The sequence below is a fragment of the Euphorbia lathyris genome, chromosome 9, assembly GCF_963576675.1.
Source record: "Euphorbia lathyris chromosome 9, ddEupLath1.1, whole genome shotgun sequence".
NCBI lineage: Eukaryota > Viridiplantae > Streptophyta > Magnoliopsida > Malpighiales > Euphorbiaceae > Euphorbia > Euphorbia lathyris.
Genome location: NC_088918.1, coordinates 76,084,859 through 76,107,538, shown reverse-complemented (window position 1 = coordinate 76,107,538; position 22,680 = coordinate 76,084,859). Strand labels below are relative to the sequence as shown.

Below are 22,680 nucleotides of genomic sequence, written 5' to 3'. Positions count from 1 at the left end.
TACTTCACTAGCACGGTTAAGCCCAAGCAGCATACGATACTTCCTCGCATGAGCCTAGAATAACCTGGTATATTTGGGATTTTGAAATGCCTGTCAGTTTCCTCAGCTTCAATCCGCTCTATGAAGGGCAATTCTCAGTTGGCAAAAGGATTATGCCTGGCATTCTCCTTATTCTGCCTACGTACTTCTTCCCTGATCTGATCCGCTATAGAACCTTGATTCCTCCTCAGGCGTCCCCTACTATGAGATCTGGTTCGCTGGGAAGAAGAGGAGCTGGATCCCGATGATGGATCTGATGGTGACCGTCTTCCACCTCTGCCACGCCCTCTTGGGGGGGATCGCCCATTCCCGCCTTGATTTGGTGGGGGGGGGGAATGGTCTGGTGAGGTTACCTCGCTCCGAGTTCATCCTCCCTGCATCTTGGTGGTGGCAGTGATCTTCCCCGGCGAGGAGATCTAACTCGACGTCTATGATGAGAACGGGATTTGGATCGCCTTCTCCTACGTGATCTGGTTCGCCTTTTATGCCTGCGATCACTACGTCCGCCCTCTGGGTATTCCTGACCCGCCTGTATTCCAGTTTGCACTGGAGGAACTTGAGATCCGCTAATAATATTTTCTAGGTTGATCGTGTGCCCCAAAGGTGCCTGATCATTCCTCCGACTTCCCTCTGCTGTGTCTGGAAATAACCTTCTATTTACTGGTATGCTACTTGCGAGCTCAGGATTAACGACCATTGAATCCGTGGGTTGAGAGATTAGAAATGCGAATCGTGGAGGGCGCCCGATCTATAGTAGGCGGCTTGCCATTGTGATATGGTTGGCCTTGGTGGACGATGATGATTCAGTGAGGGAATAGACACTGTTGTGGGTCCACCAACGTCTTGGTTATCTAGATAGGCTCTTAACCGACCCTCCATAATGGGTCCATGCTCTCTTCCTATAGCACTTGTGCAAATCTCCCAAAAGGATTCTGGCGACATGTCTCTTTCATCATGGATGATTGGCGCATTGGGATCAGCACGACCAGTGCTTATAGGTGGATTAATGGAAGGGGGGTACTAATGGTGTTGTAGTTCCAGTTGTGGGGTTAGACCATCCACTTGCCATGTTTGTAATCGTGAACTAAGTCCTTTTTAGATCAGGACCTCCATGCTCACCGCACCAATTGATGTCTGGTGATAAACTTTCGATCGGAATTCTTCCCTGCGGGGGGTGCCGTTGGGATCGGCGTGGTAAGCTCTGATGCCAAAGTCAATATATAGTAATTGGAATAAACTATATTGACAAAGTAAGGTTTAAGAGAGTGTGAATGTGTACCTCAATAGCTTGAGATACAAGCTATTTATAGTCATGTAGTTGTAACCATCGTTAACTAGAAAGTCTCCATTAATGCTTCATTAATGGCGGTTATTGATCTCATTCAAGTATGATCGTTAGCTTATTAATGAGTTTATCGGTTACCTTAATCGGGAATCGACGTACTTATCCTACGGGCGGATCGAGGCATGATGGCGGGTCTCCCATAGGTTTGACTATGGATAGCGTGTGGAGGAATCCCCGTGATCCACCACTTTGGTAGCTTGTGTGATACGCCGTAGCTTTCCCGATTACTTAGATACGCGGTCGTTTTGGTTAATATCTCTTTTAGTCATATGGATAATATCTCAATGTTATCAATTGTATTATTTCATTTGTTAAACATACTATTATTTTATTTGATGTTATTTTGTTCGCACATAATAAACGAGCAAATTTATGAACATGCTTAACGAGCTGCTCGTGAACAAAATAAACGAGTTGCTCGCTAGTAAACTCGTGAACAAGATAAATGAGCAGACCCGTGAGCAGTCCGTGAATAAACATGCCGAGCTCAAACATAAATTTGAGCTTGAACCGAGTTTCGTTAATATTGTAACGAGTCGAGGTTGAACATGTCAAAACTAGACTCGACTCGATAACAGCCTACAAATAAGCAAGTTAATAGTATTAATTGTAATATTTTAAAGTTTAGGGGTTTGTTAGTAGTTTTTAGACAATTTAGGGGATGGTGATATATTAGTCCGTATTAGAGGGTAAATTACACTCATGTCCACTAAACTTTACCCATTTAATAATGTGGTTTCTTAACTTCAATTCTTGATAGTATGATCACTAAACTTTACACTTTTTAACACCGGTGACCACTTAACCAAGTCTTCAAAATGGTCGTTAACGACATCAAAATGAAAAGATTCAAGAATTAAAATTGGTCAGAACAATATTTACCATGAAACCATATCTTTAATTTTCTAAAATCACATTTTTTGGAGTTTTCTCTCTCTAAAAACTCACTTTCTCTCTCCTAACCAAAAAACACCTGAATGACCCTAGAACAAAAAAAATTTAAGAATTAAAGTTCTTTAGAATATTATTAACTCTTCAATTTTTTTAGTGTGTTACTAAACCCAGCCCATTTTCACACTTCCAGCCCCGAAAAAAGACTTAACCGTCCTTTGAACAAAAACACAAAATTTGAATCCCTCCCAAACTCTCTCAAACTCATTTTGATCTGAATCAAAGATAAAAAGTTTGATGGAAGACAATCCGTTATCACTGAGAGTAGACGGGAGTGATGCTACGTCCGAAGTCGATGTATGTTTCTGATTTAACTTCCTTGAATTTCTATAATTTGAATTGTTAAAAAAAATTATGGTTCGGCACGCGGGCGTATGAACATCACGCCCCACCTGAAGGTGGGGCGTATGAGTATCACGTCCCACCATGTGGTGGGGCGTGATGTTGGTGGGGCGTGATGCTCATACGCCCGAGCATATTTGTGGCTGTATCCGAGTTTAGACACCGAAACGCTATATAAATGTGACGTTCTAATACAAAATGTTCGTTATTAATCATTTACAGGAGGTTTCGTGGGAAGAATTTGGTGGAAACGGCATAGATTACAGCTCGCATTTTTTCCCTAAACAAACATTTCAAACATATCATGAAGCTGTTAACTGGGCAAAACAGACAGCAATTGGGATCGGGTTTGAGTTAACAACAGCGTCGCACAAGACGGGGCGCAAGTCAAAGTGGATATTGGTTAAATGTGCTCGTGGTGTTAAGAATTATAAAAGGAAAAAGGATATGGATGTGGATGTTATACTACGGAAGAATACAAAAACAAAGTACTGTGGGTGCAAATTCCAGATAAAGGTTATGGAAATCGGCGAATTGAGCGGTTGGGTGGTGAATGGGATTCCTGGAGATAGAGGACAACACTGTCATCAGTTGGCTGTATATCGTCAGGGCTATAGACAGATGAGCGGACTAAGCCCGGCTTCCAAAAAACTCGTTCGTGAAATGAGTTCAGCTCAAGCTAAGCCTTGTGCTATTTTTGCTGTAATCAAAGAAAAACATCCGGAGGATTGCCCGACACAAAGGCATATCTACAACTACAGGGAGAAAATCAGGACTGAGAGCTTTGAGGGTCGGGATGTAATCGGTCAGTTTTATCGGCTTGCTATAGATAAGGACTATGTACATTGGACGCAAGCGGTGCCGGGCAGCAATGTCGTGACTCACTTATTTATGGCACATCCAACATCGATCACACTGTTCCGATCTTATTACTTGTTTGTTGGTATGGATTCAACATATAAAACAAACAAGTATAAGATGACATTCTTCGAAATCATTGGTATGACGCCTTCTAACAAAAACTTGTTGATCGCCTATGCAATCATGAAGGATGAAACCGAGGGTAGTTACATGTGGGTGTTACAAAAATTGAAGCTTTTGCTCCAACCTGCTGTGCATCCGGTAGTCATTGCTACAGACCGGGAGTTAGGACTGATGCGGCTGGTTCGTGAGGTATTTCCTCATTCCCATCATTTATTGTGCACATGGCATATTAATAAAGATGTGGAGGATAGAGTTGGCAAGTTGAGTGGAATGAAGAAGTTTGGTGAAATTTTTAAAAATTACAAATGGAAACGTATTATTGAAGCTCCGACAGAAGCTGAATATGAGGCGGCAGTGGTAGCTATGAAGAATACTACTGGCAACTTGCCTGGTGTGATTCAGTACGTGGAGACCACGTGGCTAGTGCATAAAGAGAAGTTTTGTCGAGCATGGACGAACAAGGTGTTGCACTTAGGAAACACCACAACCTGTCGAGTGGAGAGTTCACATGCACAGTTGAAACAATGGTTGAATTCATCTACTGGTGCACTTGATACAGTGTGGGCGAAGGTGCACAAGGACATTGAGGCTCAGATCGAGGCGATCAAGTAAGACATTTATTCTGTTATTTTCTTTAATCTTTTAAGGTTTAATACATTAGTTTTATAATCCGTCATTGTATATAATCAGATACTCACTCGAGGACTCGAGAAGAAGATCCGCGGTGAATCACTGTGGAGAACCTTTCACGTATCTCGACTTACACGTTTCACATTACTGTTTGGCTGTACTAAATGATGAGCTCAAGCGTATGCACGCATTGAGTATGTATGTGGTAACTGAATGCAGATGCGTGTTGCCCATGACTCATGGCATTCCGTGTGCATGTGAGCTGAAAACATATATTGACACAAATGAATCGGTCCGTGTTGACCGCATCCATCCTTTTTGGAGATCTCTTGCGTTTGAAGGGTTGAGTGACATACCAGTTACTGCTCCAGTATATGCTGACGGGTCTGAGGATCACCGATTTTTTCAATCTCTTGTGGAAAAGGTTGAAAAATTAGATCCTTCAATGGTGCGTAGCATATCGATGATGATTCATGATCAGATAAACCCGGAACAAAGTGGCTTTAAAGAACCTGAGGTCAAAGACACTGTTAGGGGTAGACCAAGGGGAAATTCATCAACAAAACGAAATCCGAGTGCATGGGAGTACAACCAGTCACCACGAGGTCGAGCACGGTCCTCGGGTTCGAGGAGTAGTCGTAGTCGAGGACGTTCTTCATCCTCATCTGTGCATAACAGCCAGATGCCGGGTATATTTTATTTCATTTATATATATGTTGAAGTTAAAGTAAATATATTTTTATTGATAAATTTCATATATTAATATTTTCAGTCGGATATGATGCGGATATCGCCAGTTACCACCATTTACATCGGGTTCAACGTCTCATCGTACCATTTATTACTGGATTCCATGATGTTGTAGCAGATGGTAACTGTGGATTTCGTGTTTTAGCCGATGCCATCATTTTTAATCAAGAGGAGTGGAAGCTGATGAGAGTGCTATAGAGAATGAGATGCGGGCAAACCGTGATCTGTATGTGCCAGTGTACGGGAACGGGTTTGATGCTGCCCTCACACGTATTAAATGGGCAGGAGCGGGTTGTGGCGAGTCCCACTGGATGGTGAGTCCGGATGACTTATTTGCTGCTGCATCTGTATTGAACGCAGTAATTTTTCTTTTTACTACAGAACAATTAGGATGTTGCACTATACTGCCAATGCGTTTGGACGATGGAAGACCACCTGAGCGAGAGATTGTGATTTGTCATTTGGGGAGTTATCGTCACTACATACGTCTTTATTTACATCCTTCGTTTCCAGTGCCTCCCATTGCCACCAAGTGGCGATTATTTTCTCATCAGAGTGTTCGTCATTTGGAGAATTTATTTGCTGAAAGGAGAGAGGCTTGGACTAGATTATATTAGTTTTATATGTTGTGATTAATAATATTTATTAATTAACTTATATTATTGTTGGTTTTAAGTACAATTCTGTAGTTACGGGTTTAACCGCATATTTACGGGTTTAACGGACTATTACGGGTTTAACGGACTATTTACGGGTTTAACAGACTATTTACGTGTTTTTGGGAGGGGAAAAGCTATTTTTTTGCGGAATCGACACGCGGGCGTGTGACCATCACGCCTCACCACGCGGTCGGACGTGATAGCCCCACGCCTCACCGCGTGGTCGGTCGTGACAGCCACACGCCCGACGGTAAGGTGGGGCATGTGCCTGTCACGGCCGACCACGCGGTGAGGCGTAGGGCTATCACGTCCGACCGCGTGGTGAGGCGTGATGGCCACACGCCCGCGTGTCGATTCCGTAAAAAAAATAGCTTTTCCCCTCTCAAAACCCATGAAAGGGCATTTTCGTCCTTTCACGGGGCTAGGGGTAGGAAAATGGGGCTGGGTTTAACAACACCCTTTTTTATCTTTAGCCCTTGTTTGGGAGAAGGTTAATGGGAGTAAATGAAAGTAATGGAAAGTTAAGTATTAAGTTAACCTCGTTTGTGAGTTATTTTTTGAGAGTAAATGGAGATAAATGGGGTTAAATGTTTACTTCCTCTAATCTTCAAACTCTAACCTCCAAATTGGAGGTTAATAGGAGTAACGTAAAATTTTTTAAAATTTCTTGTCTCTGCAGTGTAAATTTAACTTTTTTTCCCTCCATATTTAAACTCCCAAACAAGGTTAAACATTTAACTTCATTTACATCCTATAAACTCCCAAACAATGTTAACTTTTAACTTTCCATTCCATCACTTCCCTTCCCTTTCAATTACTTCCTTTAACTCTTACATCCATTAACCTCCAAACTCCCAAACAAAGGCTCGGACCTTTAACGGTGGTTTTGAGATGTTGAGTAGCCATCAATGTTAAAAAAGTGTAAAGTTCAGTAACCATACTGTTAAGAATTGAACTTCACTCACCACAATCTTAAATGACCACAATCTTAAATGGGTAAAGTTCAGTGGTCATGTGTGTAATTTACCCCGTATTAGATAAAGTTTAGGACTCCTTTCCAATCCAATATAATATAGTCAGTCATATAGAAAGACTAGAAGCATCAAAGCTGCAGTAGATAAACCAGAGAGAAGTAACCAAAGATTCTCCGTAGTTGCAATCCACGCAATCCTTCCCTTAAAATCACAAAAGAATCGATTCGATCTTCTTCCTATTGATCGGAAAAAGAATTTCAGCTGTTTCCACTCATCAAATCCTCTCTATTTTACCCCCTCATTTGAGCGAGATCTGAAATTCGATCGAAGAAGATGAGATGGGAGGGGTGGTTTCATATCTGCTTAAACCAAAGCACAAGTATCTCAGCCGCAGTATTGACGGCGACGAAGGCGGAGATCTGAAGGAGATTAGTAGGAAAAAACAGATTACAGTCTACTCTGCTTCTTCGCATAGAAATAGCGATAAAATGTCGAAAGAAACTTCATCATCGACTGGTTTTGGAAAGAAAAACTCCATCAAGCAAAAGTATGGTTTCATTCCAGATCAGTTTTCTTCCTTGGAACAGGTTCCTCTCTTTCTCTCTGCAATTTTTTTTTTTAATTTTCTTGTGGAAATGCAAATATAAATATCGCTGTTCATCTGGTTCGAAAGTTACAAATACAGATTTTTTCATTAGAATTAAAATCATCCAAACTTGGCTACAAGACAAAAAAAAAATGTAAATTACACCAATGTCCGTTGAACTTTATCTATTTTATATGATGGCTATTAAATTTCAATTCTTCATTTTTACCTTTTTTAATACTCATGATTATTCAATTTTAACTAATTTATCAAAATGACTTTTAATAATAATATTTAAAAATTAAAGTTATTAAAAACGATATTTACAATAAAATTACTTTTTTATTTTCTAAAACCGCTCTCTCCAAAAAAAACTACACTCTCAATCAAATAAAGTTAAAATTAAAATTTTTTAAAATATTATTAACTTTTCAAATTTTTTATTATATCAACAGTCGTTTTTAAGCGTTGAGTAGTCACCGTTATTAAAAAAATGTAAAGTTGAGTAAACATATAGTTAAGAACTAAAATTCATCAACCATAATGTTAAAATCGTGTAAACAGTATTAATTATGGGTGTAATTTACCCCAAAATATATAAAACGAAACTTTTCAGTATTGTTTTTGTCCCGTTTATACCTCTCAAGTCTAGAAAGATATAAACACATTTTAGTGAATTTTTTTTTAATAATATGACTATTTTTTTAGTAACTATTTTAGTGAAAAAGTTTACATTTATAGAGGATGAAACCTCGTGTAATTTTACAAATGGCAAATTTTAAATATAAATATTGTGGTTTTGGAGATGCTCCTCTATGTGTTTTTTTTTTTCCTTTTAAAAAATAAGACAGTTTTAGGTTGATATGTTACCGTTGAATTTCAAAATAATTTTTTTTTAAATTATTCTGTTTTAACAATTTTAATTTAATTTTTTCCAAAAACATTAAAAAAATATTTAACAACTTTATTTTTTTCAAAAAGTTTTTAAAATTATTTTCGGTTAAATTTAATAAAATTAATAAAAAATAAAAATTTACAAACCACAAACAAACAAAAAATATATAAATATTATATGTAAATCCCTGGGTAAAACCACCTACGTAAAAAAAACCACAGTTTTGTTTTTGAAAGGAAAAGTAGCCAAGAGTTTTTGTTTGCTTAGTGGACTGACCCGTTGGATAATGTTGTAAGATAGATATTGACTTGTTAGGGATTATTAGTCTCTGATTTATTAATCATTTAAACTAGACGGCAGTGGATACCTTTACGAAAAATTAATCATTTAAACTAAAATATAATATTAGTCATTTATTTAATTTTAGTGTATGATAAGAATGATTTTTTATTATTTAAATTAATTAATTAAATTAAAAATTACTTATTTTGATAAATCAAAATATTTAATTTAATATTTTAAATTTTTTTATGTTTTTTACGTTGACATTTTAAGTTAAACATTGATCCTGATTAGCAAATAGTTGTTAGCTTATTACATATTATCTTTTTGGTTAACTGCTTTAACTAGCTAATTGTGTAAATTTATTTAGTAAAACTTAGCTGATTGTTAATAGTTGTTTGGGTAAATAACAAGTAAAGACATAATAAAATATTTATTTGAGATTAAAAGGTAATAATTAGGGGTAAAAATGCCTAGTGGTTAAGAGCTTCCCTATGACTATGAAGATCATGAGTTCGAATCACATCCGGATGGGGTGAGAATTTTTCTTTCTTCTTTAATGTAAACGCATTATGCGCAATTTAAAAAAAAAAAATAGAGTAATAAACTAATTGAAGAAGCTCATAAAATCAATTTTTTCAAGATTAGTTTTTTTTTTTTATCCAATAAGCTCTTTCAAATCCATGTTCACCAAACATAACTATTAGAGATTTGACTAGTCAAAACCTATAAATTGGTTCAAACCTCTAATTTTATTTTAAGAAGTTTTTTTTATCAAAAAAAGGTTTAAACCTTTAATTTTATTTCAAGAAGTTTTTTATCAAACAGTGTCATTTTGAACTAATATTTTTTATATTCAATATTTAATATTGATCAAATAGTTACATCATTTAATACTTATAGTATTTATAATATTAAACACTAAAATACTTTATTTTTTAACATTTAATTTTTAGTTTTATCAAACAATATCTAAATATATATATGTTCGTCACTATTAAATTTATGGTTATTAAATTTATTAAATAGATTAAATCATCCAAAATTAATAGGGTGACTAAAAGTTACATGATTTGTTTTTTTTTTTTTTGAGATAAAAACTTACATAATTTTAATGTTAAAATATATGTATTTTTTTTTTTTTTTTTGTTGTTGATGGAAAATTGTAAGGGTAAATAATTGATTAGTTTTCATATTTTTACCTAATACATTTTTAAATTTTTATTTTGAATAACATATTATAAATTTTTTTTTTCAATATTAATCATTTGATTATTTTGCCTATTTTTTCTAAATTTTTAATTGTTATATTTAAATAGATAAACAGAAAATAATAAAGTTACATGTTTATTTTGTACCATACTATAACGGTAATAAAAATTAAGATATATTTGGTTATAATCTATATTTCAAAATGTGTTAGATAAAAATATATAAAAATTAATAAATTATTTACACAAATCCCAATTCAACTGAAAAGGAAAGGCATTGATTCTTTTTGTTGGTTGGTAAACTTTAAATTCTTGCGTGCGATGAAAAAGACAGACATTGATTTTTTTTTTTTTTGTTAGGTCAGTAAACTTTAAATTCTTGCGTGCGAATGGGTTTGTTGAATTTAATGTATTAATTTAATTTGAAGAAAATGATAAAAAAATAAATAAAATTAAAACTCAATTGTTTATATCAACTATTTTTTTTAATTATAACCAAATACTTTATACTATCAAATAGTTTATAAATGACCCATTTATTTTACTTGTTTGTTGTTTCCTATTACGGTTTATTGTTTTTGTTTGAAAATGTGCAAAGGTTCCATGTTTTTAAACTACAAAAAACAAACATAAGGTATCTAATTAAACATTTAAAACTCTCATTTTCAAAATGAAAAAACAAACAAAAGATTAAAAAGCAGTAACTAAACATCTCCAAATAGAGTTTAAAGTAAAACAATAGAAAAATCTGATAAAGATGAGAATCATGTATCAGACTATTTTATGAAAGAACAGCAAAATTAATTTTTCTTGGGATTAAAAGATGGTGATAAAGTATCAAAATGTGTTTAAATTTTTTTATAAGAGTATCAATTTCGGTTTTATATATAAAATATAATTAATTTAAACTTAATTTTTACAAAATAGATTAAATTTAAATTTTGATAACGAAACGTGACACATTATTTATATTATTCTGTTAAATTTTAGTTTCTATTCACGTACAGTTACTTGAATTTAACAAAATAATATGAACGTTTAGCTATCGAGATCTAAATTAATTTTTTTTCAATCTAAATTAATTTTTTTTCAATCTTCAAATCTTTTATTTTGAGACCGTCAATATTTGTTTTAAAGTGTTGAGTAGCCACCAATGTTAAATAAATGTAAAGTTCAATGACCACAATATTAAAATTGGTAAAGTTTAATGGCCATGAGTGTAATTATCCACTTAAAATTTAAATTTAAAAGTTTTTATTTCTCACTATTCAAATTATTTAGTCCTAATATTTTGAGTAAGAGTATTTAATTTTAATGTAAAAAATGATAATCCTTAGTCATTGATTGTTTATTTAATAGTTGGGTCAATTACAAATAACTAGCATGTGGCTTGATCGATTTGCGATGTGGTATCTGTGGTATTTTTTTTTTTTGCCAAACACAATCACATGGTTGCAAAATTTTACATGTTTTTTTTACTTTGCTAAATTTGGCCGATGACAATTTCAAAATGAAAATTTTCAAAAGTTAAATGATATTTTAAACAACTTTAATTCTTCAATTTTTTAGGTTTGAGGTCATTTAGGTGTTGTTTTTTATGAGAGAGAAAGAAAATGTTTAGAGAGAGAAAACTCCAAAAATGATGATTTTGAAAAATTAAGAATATGGTTCCATAGTAAATATGATACCAAACAAGTTTAATTTTTGAAAATTTTCATTTTGAGGTCGTTATCGGACAAATTTGGCAAAGTAAAAAAAATGTAAAATTTTACAACCATAGGGTTGCGTTTGCAAAAAAAAAATACCACAGGTACCACATCGCAAATCGGCCAAACCACAGGGTAGTTATTTATAAGGGTAAATTCCAAAAAAAACTCATGTGGTTTCATGTTCTTTCAAAAAAAGAACCCATGTGGTTTATGTCGTTACCCAAAAAAACGGAAAATGGCTTAACACCGTTAAAAAGCTAACGTGGCACAGGGGTAAAATTGGAAAATCGATTTTTTTTTTATTTTTTTACTTTTTCCCCTTTCTATCTCTCCTCCTCCTTCTTCCTCCTACTTATTCTTCTTCTCTCCTTCTCCTTCTTCTTCATCTCTTCTCTCCTTCTTCTTCCTTTTCTTTCTTCCTCCCCCTTCTTCTTCTTTTTTTTCTAATGTTAAGAGACACAACTCCAAAATCCGTATCGCAAGTGACTCCAGTGAAGGAGCAATGAGCAGAAGGAGAAAACGACGGCGACGGTGACCAATCGTGAAGGCCAGAGCCATTAGGTCCGATCATGGAGGATTTAAGCTTCAAAAGCACTTCAAAATCACTGTAATTAGCAGTGCAAGTAATAGCATATAGAAGAATAATAAGAAGAAAATTCAGAGAACTTTTGGTTTCCATGATCTTCTTCTTGCTCTGTGTGGTACTTTTCATCACTGTTATCCACAGGAGAAGAGGAAGGAGAAGGGTGAGTTATATGAATGCGACTTGCTGTTAAATCAAGTAGCCGCGTTGGTGGAGTGTGCCTCGGAAAACAAATAGAAGACTCGCAGTATCAAAATTGAACGAATAAACAAAAGGCGAAGAGAGAGAATAAGAAATAACAAAAGAAATTGTAGGGATTGGGGAATTCCAGAAATCTGGAAAATTTCCAGATTTCCGACGGAATTCTGGAATTTCCAGATTTCCATCGGAAATCTGGAAATTCTTCAGATTTCCGAAGAAATCTCGAAATTTTCAGATGGAAATTTCCAAAACTTAAAAAAAAAAGAAAAAAAAAAGAAGGAAGAAGAAGGAGGAGGAAGAAGAAGAATGGAGAGAGGGAAAAAAAATCGATTTTCCAATTTTACCCTTATGCCACATCAGCTTTTTAACAGTGTTAAGCCATTTTTCGTTTTTCGGGGTTTTTTTTTTTTTTTTGTAAAAACAAACCATAAGGGTTTTTTTGGAAGAACGAAACCACAAGGGTTTTTTTTTGAAATTTACCCTATTTATAATTAACCCTTAATAGTTTAGTCCTTTAAATATTTGAATTATTAAATAATTTAATTCTTTTATAAAAAAATTAAATGGTTGAATAGAATAAAAGTCAAGGATTAAACAATATGTTAGATAAAAATGTAGAAAACAATAAATTATTTACTCTTTTATTTATACAAAATTAATATTATATTATAAATTACTCCCTTTCCCTTTTTATATTTTAATAAAAGGGTAAAGTTTAAATAAAACCCCTGTGGTTTTATTAATTTTCAGATAAAGGATTGTGGTTTACTTTTTGTCAAAACGAGAACTGAGGTTTTCAACTTTAGCAAAATAAGGACTTTTTCGATTGATACTATTAAAATCACCCTTAACAACTTCAAAAATTACATATTTTAAGAACTATTAATATTCTAAGCAACTTTAATTCTTCAATTTTTTTATTTCGAGATTATTTAGATGATGTTTAGTAAAGAGAGATAAAGTTAATGTTTAGAGAGAAAGTTCCAAAAAAGATGATTTTCTAAAATCGAAAATGTATGTTCCATAGAAAATATGAATTGAACAACTTTAATTCTTGAAAATTTTCATTTTCAGGTCGTTAAAGATATTTTTAATAGCATTATTAAAAGTGTGAAACCTCAGTCATCGTTTTGACAAAAAGTAAACCACAGTCCTTTATCTGAAAATTAGTGAAACCACGGGGTTTTATTTGAACTTTCCCCTTAATAAAATGCATAAAATACACCACATAAGAATAAACAATCCCTTTGCATATAATTAGCAAAGGGATGAAGATACTCACTTTTATAGTTTTGTTTGACTTTGACAATTTCATTATTAGGGTTAATTACAAATAACTACCTTGTGGTTTGGCCGATTTACAGATCGGTACCTGTAGTATTTTCTTTTCAAACACAACATTGTGATTTCAAAATTTTACATTTTTTTTTATTTTGCCAAATTTGGCTGATAACGATCTCAAAATGAAAATTTTCAAAAATTAAACTTATTTAGTATCATATTTACTATGAAACCATATTCTTAATTTTTCAAAACCATCATTTTTAGAGTTTTCTCTCTCTAAACACTTTATTTCCCTCTCATAAAAAAAACACCACCTAAATAAATGACCTCAAACCTAAAATGTTGAAAAATTAAAGTTGCTTAAAATATCATTTAACTCTTGAAAATTTTCATTATCGACCAAATTCTGACAAAGTGAACTCAAATGCAAAATTTTGCAAACCATAGGGTTGCGTTTGCAAAAAAAAAAAAATACCATAGGTAAAGGTCTGCAAATCGGCCAAACCACATGGTAGTTATTTATAATTAACCCTTATTATTATTATTATTATCATGTAAACCAACATTTCAATATTAATTGTCTGGAGTTATAATCATTGAGGTCATGAAATTTATAATAAGCTCTTTTCTTTTATAGGTCACAGCAGCCTTGAAAGAAGCTGGTTTGGAATCATCAAATCTCATTGTTGGCATTGATTTCACTAAAAGCAATGAATGGACTGGTATGCTATAAATTCTTGACCCTTACTTCAAATTATAATTCCACATATTAAGGTTCTGGTGACAAAAAAAAAAAAAAAAAAAAAAAAAAAAAAAAAGTCCGCTTTGAATATAAAACTCGGTGATTAAAATGGTATTCATTTCATCTAAATTTGAAATTACTTTTTAAATTTTGGATTCAATTTTCTTTTATATGTTTGATGTGACTATAAAAAATTAGAAAATCCTTTTTTTCAAAATTTAAAATTGCAATTTCAGATGTGGATAAGATAAATAATGCTATGATAAGTTCCATGAATGTTTGTTTGTTGTGAAGTTTTGTCTACTATGTATGAAATGAAGTAGCCAATGGATTGATTTTGTTCTTAAAGGGAAAGTTTCATTCAACAACCGTAGCCTGCATGCCATTGGTGATACACCAAATCCATATGAGAAGGCCATATCTATTATTGGAAAGACTTTGGCTCCCTTTGATGAAGACAACTTAATTCCTTGTTTTGGCTTTGGTGATGGTAATTTTTTCTACTCCCTTCAACTTTATTTTCGTTATAGTTTTTTATTTTTCTTGTTGAACGTACTTTAAATACTCGAACTTGCTTAAAATGATCCACATTTCTGTCATGGAACCGATTGAACTAAAAGCTCGAACTGATAGTTAAGACCCAATCATATATCTTATATTAATCTCCGACAATTTCAACTTGTTCAAATATCCTCACGTAGCAATAAGGGATTAATCAGTGTCACATTAAGAAAGTTTTGGGACTAATGAGATAGCATTATAGTTGAAAGAGTCAAATCAATTTTTTTTTGAGTCAAATTCAAACTGGTGAACTATTTTGCCATAAAAAAAATAGAATGAAATCGTTGCGTAAATTGTACCAAAGACCATTGGAATTTGGGGCCAGTTTCAAAAATGTCACCGGACTTTATTTGTTTCAATAAAGGGTTAATTGCAATGGTCACCAAAGTTTGGAGTTAATATCTTGAACTTCCATTTTTATTTCATTAAAGTAATTCCGACCATTTCAGATAGAAAAAACCACCTAAATAGTGATGTGACCGTCACATTGAAAATGATCGACTTTTACGAATAACGTGACAGTCATATGACAAAAAAAATTATATTTATTATTTACGTAACTCAATTGCTTGACACTGTCATAAGCCAACAATATATATATAGCTGATAAATTTTGTTCAAAACGACTCAATCTTACTTTTATAGTTCAAATCTATTTTAATTTGATTCCGGACCATTCAAATAATAACATGTATATTTGAACGAGTTCGATTTAGTAAAAAAAAAATAAATTAAATTAATTTTTTTAGGCACGGACGTATAAAATTGCCTAAGCAAACCAATCCAGTATTTGCCACTTGTTGCTATTATGTTATGTGTTTTTGATAGTTGGAGGGCCGTGAATGTAATTATCCCTATATTTCCATTCTCATTTATTTTGTTGGATTGATACATTTTTTTATATATAGCCACTACTCACGATCAAGAGGTGTTCAGCTTTCAGAGTGATCATTCGCCTTGCCATGGTTTTGAAGAAGTCTTATCTTGCTACAAAAAGATTGTTCCCACCTTACGACTCTCAGGTTGGTCTTTTTCTACCTTGCCATAAAAGATCGTCTTTTGTAATTGCCACTGGCACTAAGTAAATACAGGTAAATAGTACTCACTGTAATCACTGAAGTTTGGTGTTTGTTTCACCAGGCGCTGTACAAAAGGCTCTCGCCTTGTACGCCTCACTTGCACCTTAGTGCCTTACCGCACCTTTAACAACTATATGACAAGGTTATAATTGCACCATTTCACAAACCTTGAGACTAAAATGGTACTATTTTGTACATTTAGATTCAATTAACCATTACTAAAAAACTTAAAGCCGCGATTTTTAGTATCTTATCCTTTTTAAGTGAAGTTTATCAACCTTTAAACAGATACCAAATTTCCTTCTATGCATCTTAAATATGAATGTTTGAACTTGGATTGACTATGATCAACTCCTTAGACTTTTTTAAATTGATTATTTAAAGTGATATGCTATCAATTTTTCCAAATGTTCTCTTACTCCTACAACTTAAAGAGTTAATCCTATTTACTTTGAAGCATTTTACAAAAGAGTAATATGAATAGTTTAAATGTTGAAGGGGTCATTAAAGTTTTCTAGATAGTATGGGAACTAAAGATCTATTAGGCCAAAGAAATGAATTTTGGTTATCTTATCTAGCTGTTGTGCTATTAAGTTTGTGATGCTTATTTCAAGAGTGACATCTTCACAGATAAAATGTATTTGTTTTAAGGGCCAACCTCTTATGCACCGGTGATTGAGGCTTCGATGGACATTGTGGAAAAAAGTAGAGGCCAATACCATGTATTGGTTATCATTGCAGACGGACAGGTCCAAAAAAAACTCTACCTTGCTTACCTTTCTTCATGTATTTATCTAGATTATCCAGTTTGGCTCTTAAATTTCGGAGATGTTTCATTAGCCTCTGAATTTGTTTAGAATGTCTTAATAGCTCCTAAGTCCACGTGTCGCCAAATAAGAAAGATTTAGATAAGTTAAAATCTGCATCACTTTAAGCAAGTTTAGAGGATGAATAGATCATTATAACCACTTTAGGTGCAATAGGTCATTATAAGTTAGCCAAACAAAAAAAGCATGCTTAATACATCAAGGCCTCGTGCACTTATCCAGATTTTCCGATTGACCCTTTAAATTTTGGAGATCTCTAATTAGCCCTTAAACTTGTTAAAATGTCTTAACAGCTCCCTAAGTCCATGTGGCCAAATAACAGAGATTTGGATAAATTAAAGCGTGCTTCACTTTAAGCTAGTCTGGAGGGTGAATAGATCATTATAATCACTTTTAGGGGTCAATGGATCACTTTAAGCAAGTTTGGACAGCCAATAGGTGATTAAAATCAAGTTCATTGGGTTAATGAGGTATCTCCAAAATTCAGGAGGGTAAGCAGCCTGATGTATTAAGCAAAAAAAACTGTAATATCAAGTGGTATCTCCGATAATGGATTTGCTAATTTCAGAACAAAAGGACAATAGAAGAAATAAAAATCAAAAGGCGCGGGATTTGTCGTTGGAAAATAAAGAATTGTGATAATTTTGTTTCATTTTTAATAGTTGAAGGCCCATAAATGTAATTAACCCTACAATCTTATATGTCAAATTTCAACATTTTTTCTTATAAATTTGTGAAGGTTACGAGAAGTATCGACACAAGCGAGAGGGAGCTTAGCCCACAGGAAGAGAAAACAATTAAATCAATTGTGGATGCAAGGTGCACCCTGTTACATAACCTCACTTTTCTCTTGCTTAAGAAGAAATTATATAAGGGTAATGTAGGTAATTTACCATAATTTATAGTGATGTGGATAAAAGAGAGTTAACGATGTAGATGTAGTTAAATTTATCGAGGTCATTCTTTTTCTAACGGATTTTTATTGACTTGCATTTTGATGCTACAATAATGTAAGGCCTAATTCTAGCCTCCAGGAAAGTCAACTGTCCTTCTATATATTTTGAACATTCTATTTACCCTTTAAACTTGTGTAAAATGCCCTATTGATCCCTTTATATCTACGTGGCCGAGTAATGGGAAATTTTGGACAAGTTGAAGTGTACATAACCGTAAGTAAGTAAGTATTAGGGACCAATAGATCACTCTAAACAAGTTCCTTTAAAAAAGTCCAGGGTGTCAAAAGATCACTTTAAGCAAGTTCACCGGATACATTTCAAAAGTATAGGGGAATCTACATTTTTGGACAAGTATAAAAAGTTAGAAATGTATTAGGCCATAGTGTAAAATTTAAGAATTTCATGTCAAAAAGCGAAGTTGAGAGACCACGTTGTTAATAGCGTCATGGTTCAGGTACTATGAATGTATGTCAACATTTGAGAGTTATTGTGCTTATATGTCTTAACATTGTTATGTAAGTTTTGGTTCAAATCCGACACTCTAGGCCTCACGTCTTTAAAACGTGTATACATGTATTATAAATCCACCTTACTAATAAGCACCAATCACTCTTGTCTCATCATCATTCTGTAGGACCACTCCGTACTTAAGTTTCTATCCCGACACAAGACACTCCTAACTGGATCGTTACAGTATGGTTTAAGAGTGATTCTGAAAAAGTTTGAGCAAATAATATGATGTTATCGAATCTGTTTGTGCTGAATATGTATGTTTCCATTGTAGCTCATACCCTCTTTCAATAATTCTTGTTGGTGTTGGTGATGGACCTTGGGATGACATGAAGAAATTTGATGACAAACTCCCAACACGTGAATTTGATAACTTTCAGGTACTCTACTACTAGAAGTTTTTTATTTTTTATTTTTATTATTTTTAAAATAATAATAATAATATAAAATTATCATCAACCAATTGAATTAAAAATTTAAGTTAATATCTGACACATCCCTCATACGAAGCGAATCTTTGATCACTTGGTCAAAGATGCTCATATACCATATTATCGAACCAATTGAACTAAAAGCTTATAGTTAAAGGGCACTTCATATTAATATCTGATAAAAGTCAATGGTGGTCTGTGTTTGGCTAAATGATTGGAGTGGACTCTCTGAATTTTTGGAGATTTTTTGGTTAGTTTCTGAATTTGCTTGAAATAACTTGTTGACATTTTGGACTTACTTAAGATGATTTATTGATCCCATTGAACTTGCTTAAAGTGACCTATTGGCCATCTTAACTTTCGTAAAGTAACCTATTATCTCCTGATCTTGCTTAAAGTGCTATACGTTTCAACTTGCCAAAATTCTCCACTTACTCCGTCTTGTAGGACTTAGAGAGAATTAATCATGTCAATATAAACAAGTTCTGTCTATGAGAGATTTTCAGGAAGCCAATCAGATTATTGGCTAAGTACAGGGGTCTATAATGTATTAAGCTTTTAAAATACAACCATTGTCTCCTAAACTATAGTGTTACTAACATTATTGCTCATAGACTTCACTTTTTGTTATAAAATCCTTAAACTTTACATTTATATAACATTAAATTCCAAATAAACAAGCATTCATAAAAAAAAACGATATGATAACCTTGACATGTTTGAGTACACCATTGACTCTTTTTTACTCATGTGACTGTAAATTATGGTGAAATGCTTATTTTACCCCTCATCATTTCGTAAAATTGACTTGGAAATATAAAGCTGAAAGATTTTTATGTTAATAATAACTGATGTTGAGATGCCATAATGTTTGTATCCTTATAATTCAAAGGGCATGAATGTAATTTACCCTCAAAATCTGTTTTCATTGTGTTAAAATTTTTCTTTTTATGTGTAGTTTGTCAATTTCACAGAGATTATGTCCAAAAATACAACTCCATCTGCGAAAGAAACAGCGTTTGCTCTCGCTGCACTGATGGAGATTCCTCTCCAATTCAAAGCAGCTCTCGAGTATGGCATTGTTGGGTAGGATCTACTAAACCTCTTCATTCATATATTATCCGAATTTAAGTGACTGTCACAGCTATGTATCCCTACCTATGTTGCATGGAAAAGTTATTTTTAAAACATACATTCATAAAATAACCTAAAAACGGACATAGATACAAAATGCAGAAACGCCATTGAAAAGGAGTGTTCGTGCAACATAGATCCCAACATATCATGTTGCAACTGTTTTGTTGGAATGTCAGTTTTTAATGTTCTCAAATGCTGGGATTGTTGCATATCTCAGGGCAAAATGCATGGATGACCTGAAGTTTGGTTCTGTTTCACAAAATTATTAGACTTCATTTTCTTTAATAAAATCATTCAACTTCAGATTTGATTTCGATAAATTTATACCGGCTAATTTGGGTAAAAAAACTCACTGAAATATTGACACGTCACAAAAAGACACTTGACTGCATATGCCAAATAAGTGTCATGCCGAACATATATAACTTTTATGGTTAACATGGCAATCATGTGTGTGCCCTGCCCTGTGGCATAGGGACTACAATATCAACATTCATGTTAGTTTTTATATACACAAAGTAACTGAAATGAATTTATTAAAATGAAATGTGAAATTTAGTGATTTTATTGAAAAAAAAATTCTTGTAAAACACACATTTAAATAACTGCAGTGCATTTTACCCTTCAAATTCTAGGTAGCTAACATATGAAGCTATCAACAGCTGATTGGTATGGCTGATCCGTCCTACTAAATAGAATCAAAGAATTAGTAAATATGTTCCGTCCAAAAAGAGAATGCCTTAAAATTATGAACTGTAAGATCTGATAATTGAATCGATTCCATGATTATAAGTTCATTTCATATCGGATCAAACCAGAATAAGCTTATATACATTGTCATTATGAGAAAGAATAGGTTATTCTTCGAGTGTATCTAAATAGATATTATGCTTCTATATGGATGTCTTGGGTCTCATTAAATAGATATTATTCCATTTAGGATTTAGCAATAGGCGTAGGATCTCCTTTTTATATGTATCTCTCCTTTCATAATATGTTTGATTCGGTGAGATGCAAATGCTTATTCAATTAACTGCATTCATCTGCAGACGTACCACCGGAAGAGCCAAAAAGATTGTACCAAGGCCTCCTCCAGTGCCTTACAGTCGTCGGCCAACAGTGATAGAGCGTGAATCAAGCAACTTCTCATCATCCACTGTAGATGAGAGAACACAGGTATGGTAACGTTTACTTTTTACCTTTCATTAGATTTGTTCATAGGTCGGGCTGGAAAGACCTCACGGGTTTACCACTAAAACATTCAACCCAGCCCAAGCTCCTTGTATATTTTTTCGTTTTTAATTATATTGTATAAAAGAATATGTAATATTAATATACCGGTCAGCCTCTTATAAAAAGTCTCAAATTTTTCCTAGAAGTAAATAACTTAGGCGAGGGCGAGCCTTGGCGCAACGGTAAACGTTGTTGTCGTGTGACCAAGAGGTCACGGGTTTGAGTCTTATGAGCGGCCTCTTGCCAAATAAATTGGCAGGGAAGGCTTGCCCAGTACACCCTTGTGGTGGGACCCTTTTCCGGACCCTCGCTCAGCGGGGACGTGTAGTGCGACCGGGCCGCCTTTTTTTTTAAATAACTTAGGCGGACCGAGTCTAATATCATTTTAACTTGTCCAAATCCAGCCATTAGATACAGACTAGTAGCCAAGAGGGATCGGTATCCAAACCCGTGAACATGTATACTTTTAGTGACTTCACCATCCAAAAGTTTCATAAATTTGTGAGTGGATAGATAGCAGTGAAAATTACCCTAGTAATTTGGCAACTTAGACCATACAAGTTTAAGGGTTAAATGTACGGCTGGTTACTGAACTTTGAAGTTTGTCTCAAAATGGTTACTGGACTTTAATTTGTCTCACTAAAGTCATCGAACTTTAGATCTTGATTCAATAAAGTCACTCCGATAACTTCAGACGAAAAGTATTGGAATCCTGATGTGGTGTCCACGTTAGAAATTAACCAACTAGATTAAAGCTTATAATATCAAAAGAAATGATATGATTACACAAAATTTACCAAATCCTTGTGTATTGCATCCATGATCAATAAAAGTTTGTCTATTGGAAAAAATTATGGGTAAAATTTGCAAAACAAATACAATAGTTTAACACCAAACCAAAGTCTCGAGAATTTTATCGAGACAAATTGAAATTCAATGACCATTTTAAGCGAGTTCAAGAAATAGAAATAAACCAGTTGTTTTCTCCGGAGGGACAATGGGCTTTCATTGATTAGCTTTCTCTATAATTTGGTTCTAAGTTCTAACATGAATGCAGGCTTGCCCTATTTGCCTCACCAACGGCAAGGACTTGGCTTTCAACTGTGGTCACATGGTAATGAATCGGAGATGGCTTTTGATTATTTTCTTCTTTTCTGATACCATTTTTCATTCTAATCTAATATTAACTAACATTCACCAAATGGTTAAATGGTGCAGACTTGTAGAGAGTGTGGATCAATGATATCAAATTGCCCTATATGCCGCCGGCCAATCACCAACCGGCTCAGGCTGTTTGCTTAAATGCCACTACTTTAGAATGTGAAAAGAGTACATATTTCGAGCTTTTCTAGTTTTAGGCATCAAGACGTAATTGTTAACTACTTGTATTTCTGTCCGAAGAGATGTTGAACAAATGATGTATTGTATTAGTAGGTCTTCCAAACGGAATGTGTTGTTGAGCAAATGATGTATTGTATTAGTAGGTCTCCGAAACGAAATGTGTTATTTTGTAAAAGTACATCAACGAAAAAGGTTGCATTATTATTAGGAAAAGAACAGGTTTTTAGAAATTTTAATAAAATATAATTAGATAAAATAGTTTGACTCTAAAAATAACACTGTTAAAAAACGAGGCCATTTGGACCCTTTAGGCGCTCGAAATCGAAAATCCGTTTTAGTCTCTCTAGACGTTTTCTTACTCTCTAAACGATTTTTAGCCATCCGGGTTCTGTCTAGGCCGTCTTGACACCGTCTAAACGATGACGGACAAAAACATTT

At 33.8% G+C, this 22,680-nt stretch overlaps 1 protein-coding gene across 1 annotated transcript; it reads left to right on the top strand.

The window, feature by feature from the left end:
- Nucleotides 1-6,783: 6,783 nt before the first annotated feature.
- On the top strand, nt 6,784-22,472 carry LOC136205952 (E3 ubiquitin-protein ligase RGLG4). The gene is made up of 11 exons (XM_065996825.1): nt 6,784-7,261; nt 14,063-14,147; nt 14,517-14,657; nt 15,637-15,750; nt 16,459-16,556; nt 17,374-17,453; nt 18,375-18,480; nt 19,490-19,617; nt 20,718-20,844; nt 21,959-22,015; nt 22,120-22,472. Exons 1-11 carry the CDS (start codon nt 7,013-7,015, stop codon nt 22,201-22,203), a joined length of 1,269 nt encoding a protein of 422 aa, XP_065852897.1. The 5' UTR covers nt 6,784-7,012; the 3' UTR covers nt 22,204-22,472.
- Nucleotides 22,473-22,680: the final 208 nt, after the last annotated feature.

Excerpts from the sequence above, each read along its gene's own strand:
- LOC136205952 (XM_065996825.1), top strand. The coding sequence starts at position 7,013 with ATGGGAGGGGTGGTTTCATATCTGCTTAAACCAAAGCACAAGTATCTC. Across the intron at positions 17,454-18,374 it reads AAATCAATTGTGGATGCAAG|CTCATACCCTCTTTCAATAA; the intron begins GTGCACCCTGTT and ends TTTCCATTGTAG. Across the intron at positions 19,618-20,717 it reads CTCGAGTATGGCATTGTTGG|ACGTACCACCGGAAGAGCCA; the intron begins GTAGGATCTACT and ends ATTCATCTGCAG.